Consider the following 7992-nt stretch of genomic DNA (forward strand, 5'->3'; position numbering starts at 1 on the left):
ATCCAAATAGGCATTTGGATCTTCTACTGAGTTCATAGTTTTTATGAAAGCTCCCTTTTAGTGGCCAAGAAGTGAACAAAACAACCCTGCCCACAAACCTGAAGACAAGCAGCATGTCCCAGAGATGCCTTCGGGCACTGCTGCTTGCTGTCCCCCCTGCTGTCCCCATTGCTGAGCTCTACTACCACTGCCCCATACCTTTGCAGGGACATCAAGGGCCGTTTGACTTTCAATATCAATTAGTTCAGGCAAGTTGAAGTTCCAAGGTGCTCATCTACTGACTGAACAGACTGAAAACTCACTTCTAGCTCTTTTCTACAGCTTTACCCAACCCAGCAGACACTCCTCTCTGTTCTTAAATGTAGGAACGCGAGTGAAGCAAGCAGCACCAGGAGAAGCCAGCCCACCCGGTAAAGTGTCGCACACAAATAGGGAATGACTATAAAATACCGTTTTTTTCTTTTTTTTTAAACCATCATATTGAAATAGAGGTCAGTGGAAGCCGGAGGGCATTTGCCCCAGTTATAAGCAGTCTGTGCTGGATGTGATTTAGCCTGGGAGAGACCCAGAAGGCTCTCTTCTAGGAAATGCTCCATGAGAACCGCTCCGTGCTTAGATGCAGCATTTACAGGCCTGGGTGTCGGCAGGGTTTTGTTTGTTTGCTTGTTTGAAAGAAAGGCTTTTTAAGCAGAGTTAAAACGCATTCACACCAGAGCAGCTTTAATGGGTACACACAGCGAGAGGAGCACTCAGCCTAGCAGGCAAGCAGACACCAAACCACAGCGTGCATTTTGTAACATCATCCGGGCAGGCTCAGAGGCTGTTTGTTTTTCCCCTTTGTCTTAAAACACAATTTGGCAGCCCTCAGTGGCCAATCCATCCCCTGGAGTGCGCAGCTCCCTGCCCAGGAGAAGCAGCAGCCGCCCTTACAAAGACCTCAGATGGTCTTTTAATCCGGCAGCGATTTAATTGCAGCTCTTGCTCCAGGACAGTTTCAAAGAAGACAGCTCAAGGGTCCTGACTACAAAGAGCTTTGGAGCGGGCATTTTGACAATAAACTGTTCTCACCATTGTTCAGGCTCCCCCTTTCCGAAGGCAATGACTCAACAACACCAGGACTGGCAGGGAGCCTCCAGCTTCTCAAAAACTGGGTAATGAGATTACGGGAGCAGCTCGCAAGGCTTTTGCTCTTCGCTGCAAAAGAAACCTCTGCACGGTAAGAACTTTGTGTGCCTCTTTTCGGCCTTCTGATTAAGAGCATCGCTTGAGGGCTGGGTTGGAGACCGTCTGGTTAGGAAGCTTGGGGTATCTCAGGTGAAGAACTACAGAGGGACAAAATACGAATCCGAGAGGAACGTGTACAATTTTAAACCCCTCATGGATAAGGTCTTACTCTTCAGATCTCAAGTAATGACAAAGGAAAGGCAAAAAGCTTGCGTTTTACCATTTTATGGTGGCTCCACAAGCAGAGAAGAAATCACACGTTATATATTTTAGCAAATATACAGATTGTAATATTTAAGAATGTGTTTGCTCCAAGCTGTTTATACAGTCAGAAATCATTTTCACTGAGAAAATCCGTGTGTGGTATTTAATCCTGTAAAACCTTAGGTCAGGATGTGGCTCCTCTCTGAGAGGAGAGGACACTTCTTTGCAGCTTTCATTCCTCCTTGCAGAGAAGATGGTCGAATAACAGCACATGGTCCTAGAGGGTCACCAAAATTTGTCTCTGCTCATGCAGTAGCAGTTGACAAGGAAGGAGTAGGAATGAGGAAAAACGCATGCAAACCCCTGGAGTCTAAAAGTAAATTTAAAAGATTGTACTGACGAGGTCTTCAGGGCTTGTCAAAGCGAAGGTTGCCACCCCTACATCAACACTGCCAGTTCCCTTGAAAAGACCAGCCTCATGGCTCACGCATGTATTTATGCAGAAATTTATTAACTACAACACAAACCTCAGGATTCACCTCCTTGAGATATTTATTTTAATTAAAAACAAACTGTTTGGGAAACACAAGACATATTTCCCTCTACGCTTCCCTCCATCTAGTTTCAGAAGAGCAATTCTACGGGATACAAACAGTCCTAGGCACCACGCAGCGTATTAGACGATGTTTAAATCTCACACCCAGCAGTACAATCTTAACTCTAGTAAAGCAGAGCAGGAATAAGTTTACATTTACGAAAAATGTAACTGAGTTACACGCAGGCTTCCAAGAAGGACTTAGATGGGAATTAGCTTGAGTTTAAAAGTTAGAGAAGTAAAAAAGCAAGTACACAAATCAACGTACACAGTTCTTCACAGTTATCTCGGAGGCGATGGGAATGGTGGTTGAAGAAAATCAGCTCCAGAGAGCAGCTGCTCACGAGGTGGAAAATGCCAAAATACCCAGTTTCAGCACCTAAAGGCTACACAGGGGGAGAACTACTCTACCAGGATCGTATCAACACTTTCTTGGATGAGATCCGACTCCAGTATACATTCATCTAAGTGGTCTTGGGATAAACTGGAGCTCTTCCCCACGCTCTCACTGTCACAGTAAGGACGAAACCTGGGGGTTGCGGGGCTCTCCAGCCGCTGGCAGCGGCTGTACTTGTGCTGCTTCCCTCTGTGCGTGTACATGTGCTCGAGCAGCTGACTCTTCCGGAAAAACGTGCGGCCACAGACGGTGCAACTGATTTTTCTCTTTCTCGAGAAAGAAAAGTTACAGTTCAACTCTACCGGTTCGTGGTCCTTGGAGATGAGGGACAGCTGGCCGATCTGCAGAGGCTCCAGGTCGCTGCAGCTCGGATGCTCCAGATGATGCTCGTCCTCTTTGAGAAGGAAGGCCCCGAGCCGGTGGCCATCCCCAGCCTCCCTGTCCTCAGCCAGAGGCTGCACCTCCCCCAGGTCGCTGCTCTCCAGGATGGAGGCCGGCACGCCAAACGGCAGCGAGCCCGAGACGTGGGTGTGCAAGTGCTCCCGCAGCCCCCCCCGGGAGTCGAAACGCTCCCCGCAGTAGTGACACAAGTGCACCTTGAGGCTGCCCTTAGCAAAGATGGGGCTTGCTGCCTCCGGAGAAGGAGGGGTGCGGCTCTGGGACACCACGGGCTCCGAGTCGCACCTCTCCTGCTTTATGGAGACCGAGAGCTTCGGGAGCTCTTCCACCGGCTTGGCGAGAGCAGCGGGCTGAGCGGAGGGGCGAGCGACCGGCTGGTCGAGGGAGCTGTCGTCCAGGCCGATGGCCAGAGAGAGCTGCAGCTGCGGGTGATCGCCCTGGGCAGCAGACCTGCTGCCCGCCTTGGGCAGACTCTCCTTCGCTCCCAGGCGTTCCTTCGCTGGTTTGTGTGCGGTCGAGATCTGGATCCCGTACAAGTTTGACGACTGGACCGGCTCTGGGGAGAACACTTGATTCATCTCGATCGCGATATGTGAGAGGTGGTCTGCGTGCAGAAAGCGGATGCCCTCCTCCAGTCGGCTCTGGCTGACGGTCTGCTTTGGCCCCTTCCCGGTGTACATGATATGCAACAAGTAACTGAATATGTCAGGCTGGATGTCTGTAGGCTGAATCTTTATGCATTCACTGAAACAAGACAGATGATTAAGTACATACAGGGCTCCAAATTACAGTCCTGATCCATTACCTGCCCATTCATTTGCTCCACCATTTGCTGTTAGAGCGTGCGCGCTGCTGCCTGCCTCCTGGTTCACAACGAGCAGCGCTCCCCGCCAAGACCTGCAGAAGTGCATGTATTTATCCCTGTGATTATAACGACCATGTGCACAACCGCAGCCAGGGACGGTGAGGGCGGCCAGCTCCGGGTCACCCCGTCGCTCGCACGCACAGCCAATTGCCGCCGCACGGCACCGCAGCGATGCCATGCAAGCTACACGTCGCCAGTGTGTGCCACTCCAATAATACGAGGCAAAGAGTATTTGTGTGTTTAAGTAATAAATTCAGCTGCCGCCACTGTGTAATCTTTATGAGCTTTGAACTTAGGCGTCAGTAAACAACATCTATCGGAAAGGAAGTTAACTATCTTCTCACTTCCAACCGAAGGGCTACGCGGCTGATGGCTAACAATAATCCTGCAAAGGTGCCGGGGGCCACGACCCTTGAAAAGGAAGGAGAATGGAGAAGGATTTAATCCATCACAAGCAGCAAGCTCCAGCTCAGAGGCAAGATTAGACCTTGGCACCGCCATCATTATACCTGCAGAACCACTCCTGACCTGGCCAGGTGAAGCATCTGAACAGTAGCTTGAAATAAATTGATGATCTCAGTCTTGGTCCTTATCTGCAAGAGTCTGAAGCGCAGAACTGCGATAAGGCTATGGCTTCTTGATTGCTTCAAGCCCATGGATCCTGCCAGAAGGGACAGTCCCACCCAGCAAGCCTGCCTACAAGCTAACGCAAAGCAATGGACATGCTGCGTATGGGCAGGAGGTACCTGTACATCCCTAGATCGCAAATCTGTGAAGTCTCACTGCAGGAGGGCTCTGGCACTTACATGTTTATTTTCTCTGGTCACACAAATGTCTCATCTTCAAAATGCGGGGCCTGATGTTGGCATATGCTGACTAAGAGGGTGGTTTTAAAGTTCAGCACATTCTGGACTGGGAATGTTTAGAGAGCCGAGGCATGTGCTGGGTTAGGAAAATAATCTCAGGCCGTCTAACATCCCCACTTACACTTTTAGACTATAACACCTTTAGAAAGGGGAAAAAGCAGAAAGTTGAACAGAGCAGTTAAAAGGTAGGAGGAGAGCTGTGTGTCCTTACCTCGTCTGATGAATAAATATCATCTTAAAATAGTTTGAAAAAGCAGCGAGCACCGCTCTGTGGGCTTTGAAGTAAACATCTCCAATGGCAACTGTGCAGTCACACAGAAAGCCAAACTCCCGCTGCATGTTCAGCTGCTGGAGGAGGAGGACGCTGTGGCCAGTCGTATCCATGGCGTGCCTGAGAGCAAGAGAACAAGATGTTCATCTTATGAAGAAATCACTGAGCTCCCCAAGCCTCAAATGTGGGTTTCTCACCACTGAAACGAGACGGGCGCCCGGCACGGAGCACGGCCTCGCAGAGCCTCTTCCCTCCTCCAGACGGTCCCTGCACCCCGATTTAATAATTTCTCCTACCGATTGCACCGCCGGTGCTCAAACCCACGCCCAATGAGCCCAAAACCTATCCGGGACTTTTCGACGTGCCAGCTACAAGCAAATTAACTACGCCCCGTGGTGTATCGGCACTAACTTTAAACATCGCTCGCGTTTGCGCTCTGACCTCGGATCGTGCTTTCTACTGCACCGCTCGCTGACTGCGCTCGCCATCCACCGCCCCAGCTCTCCCCGTCCCCGCCGCCGCGGAGGCGCAGGGCGCGGAGGAGCGGCGGGGCTGGCGGCGGCGAGCCCGGCGGCTGCCGCTCACAGAGGGAGCCCTGTGCCGCCCAACAAAGCCCCTATTGTGCCGGGCCGAGCCGCCCTTACCCCGCCCCGCCAGCGGCTCCTTCGCAAATAAATGCTGATATTTGCTATTGTTTCAGCTGAAAATTATGGGGCGGGCGGGGGGGGCGGGCGAGCAGCAGGGGGAGGCGGTGAGCGCAGCCTCCCCGGGGAGCGCAACCAGCGCCCGGCCCTCCCGGCCCGGCCCCCCGCGGCTCCCCCGCGCCCGCGCAGCCGCTTACCCGCGCGGAAGCGCAGCGCTGAGCCCGGCCCGGCCCGGCCCGGCACCGCCCGCCCGCGCTGCCAGCCCGGCGGATGGGGTGGGCGCTGCCCCCCCGCGCTTCCTGCCGCCGCCGGGCGGGCTGGGCCGGGCCGGGCTGGGCGGGCCGCCCCCGCCGCCCCCACCGCGCCGCCTCGCCTCGCCTGGAAAAAGTGAGCGCGGCCCCTTGCGCGGTTGCTGCGCGGCTGCGGCGCGGCCCGGCCCTGGGGGCCCCCGGCCATGGGGGCTCACCGCGCTGCGCGCCCGCGGCCCCTGAGGGAGGGAGGGACCGTGTTCACCCCCGCGAGGGGTTTTTGGGGGGTTGTTTGCCTCGGGGGTGCCGGAGACCTCACCCTGGGCTGGGGGACTTTGCTTCTTAAATCCTCCCGTGACAGTGTCGTCCGCTGAGCTCCTCAGCTCTTGGTGTACGTGGTGTTTTGTTGTTCTGTTTTGGTTTCTTTAACAGAAAAAAAACTGTAACAGGCGCCTCCCCGGTCTGCCTGCTCATGAAAATGGACGTGAAGATACCATCTGACTTTTTCACCGGTGTCTGCGGCCTGAGTGCTTTCTTTAACCACCGGTGAATCCTGTGGAGGCACCATTTCTCTCTCGGGCCTCCCCCCTCCAGTCTCTTACTAATTTTTAAACCAGGGGTTATTTTGGGCTGTGCTGGCTCAGGCCGCAGCGGGGTGCAGCAGGGCCCGGCAGAGGAGGGGGCGCAGGCAATGCCACCCCCACCTCTGCCTGAGCTGCAGCCTGCGCTTGGGTGTTCAGTGCAATCTTTGAGGTGTCTTCCCCATGAATTTTATCAAATTGCTTTCTGAACCTGTTTAAACTTCAAGTCCCTGCAGCCTCCTGCTGCCACCAGGTTAATTTGGTGTCCCCAGGTTGTTTTTTGGCTGGAAAAGGCAGTGAAAATCGCTGTTTGTGTGCTTTCGCCATGTTTTTGGTGGAGTTTCAGAGATCTGTCACTCCCACCTCCTCAGTGGTGTCTTTCCTGGCTCAGGAGATGTTTGGTGCCTTGGATCATCCCGCTTGGTTTTCTCTCAGCATTTGATACTTTGCAGTTCATTTTCCTATTTCATTCCCATAATTGCGATATTTTTATTGGGCTGTTCCCCCAAATGCTGCCCTGGCCCCCCAGAATCCAGCAGTTTATGAGGCTGTTTCCATCAGTGCCTCAGGGCGGCCTGAGCCTGGGCGGAGGAGACGGGCTGGGAGAAGACGAAGCGCAGGCTCCGAAGCATTTTGCTCCGTGCAGTGTTTGCTACTTATCCCACGGATCAGTACGGCTTTCTCTTTTCCATTGCTCTATGTTTTATTTCTTCTATTTCAAATAAAAAGCTCACAGGGCTTGGGGACCATCTTTCCCTCCTGTGTTTGCACAGCAGCAGGATTGAGAGTTGATGGAGCTATAATCCTGCTCCTCCTATAAACATCAATTGCTGCTTTTCTTCCCCAAAAAGGTTGGCAGTAGGTGGCTAAAGGTTTTGTACTCCGTTCTGGGTTATTTAACATATTTATTAACCCGCGTACAGAGTGAGTTGCTATTTGCAGATGGCATGTTATTTATTTAAATGATTAATTATTTACATGTTATTTAGGTTGACTCCAGTCCAAAGAGGACTTTGAAAAGCTTTAGAGAAACTGGAGCCAAAATGATGGAAGCGATGATGAGAAATAAAATTTGGTGTTTCACTATAAAACACAGGCGATGATATCATACGCCTCAGGAGATACAAAGTGATACAGCCTACGCCGATGGGTCAAAAAAGAGAGCAGGACATAATCACAGCTATCCGCATGAGAGTTTCTGCTCGCTCCTCCTCTGTGGCCAGAAAATAACAATAAAAAAAAAAATTAGAAAGGCAAGCGTGGCGGGAGGCGACTGAGAGAATGGGGCCTATGAAAAAGGGGGACTGCCTTGTGCCCCATCTTACTGGGGGTGGCAGAAGCTCCCGGCATGACACACGTGGCAGGGCTGGGACGGAGCGAGAGGCTGCGTAAGCCCCGTGTGGGCACGCTTTGCTTGTGTTGCCCTGAGATGTGTAAGGAGCTGGAGAGAAAAAGACCCTTGAACCATAAAGAAAAACAACCTTTCAGTGTGATTTGAAAACCACGACCGTGTCAGTTTATGGAGGCCATTTATTCAACTTCCTATAAAACAGGAAAACCTACAAAAAGTTGTTCTGCGGGGGTCCCTCCACCTTTCGTGGGGGCGGGTGCCTTACAGCCATGGAGGTTTTTTTCCCTTGGCACTGCTACAGATATCACACCCCTGAGCCAAGGCTGCAGTGTAGGGGGGGGGGGAAC

The 7992-nt window shown here is 52.4% G+C and overlaps 1 protein-coding gene across 1 annotated transcript; it reads right to left on the reverse strand.

The window, feature by feature from the left end:
- Positions 1 to 1962: 1962 nt before the first annotated feature.
- Positions 1963 to 7810, reverse strand: ZBTB25 (zinc finger and BTB domain containing 25). Its single transcript, XM_075150899.1, has 3 exons — positions 6033 to 7810; positions 4762 to 4941; positions 1963 to 3563 (listed from the first exon to the last, which is right to left on the reverse strand). Exons 2-3 carry the CDS (start codon positions 4932 to 4934, stop codon positions 2426 to 2428), a joined length of 1311 nt encoding a protein of 436 aa, XP_075007000.1. The 5' UTR covers positions 4935 to 4941; positions 6033 to 7810; the 3' UTR covers positions 1963 to 2425.
- Positions 7811 to 7992: the final 182 nt, after the last annotated feature.

The sequence above is a fragment of the Calonectris borealis genome, chromosome 5 (assembly GCF_964195595.1).
Source record: "Calonectris borealis chromosome 5, bCalBor7.hap1.2, whole genome shotgun sequence".
NCBI lineage: Eukaryota > Metazoa > Chordata > Aves > Procellariiformes > Procellariidae > Calonectris > Calonectris borealis.

Excerpts from the sequence above, each read along its gene's own strand:
- ZBTB25 (XM_075150899.1), bottom strand. The coding sequence starts at position 4,934 with ATGGATACGACTGGCCACAGCGTCCTCCTCCTCCAGCAGCTGAACATG. Across the intron at positions 3,564-4,761 it reads ATATTTATTCATCAGACGAG|TGAATGCATAAAGATTCAGC; the intron begins GTAAGGACACAC and ends GTCTTGTTTCAG.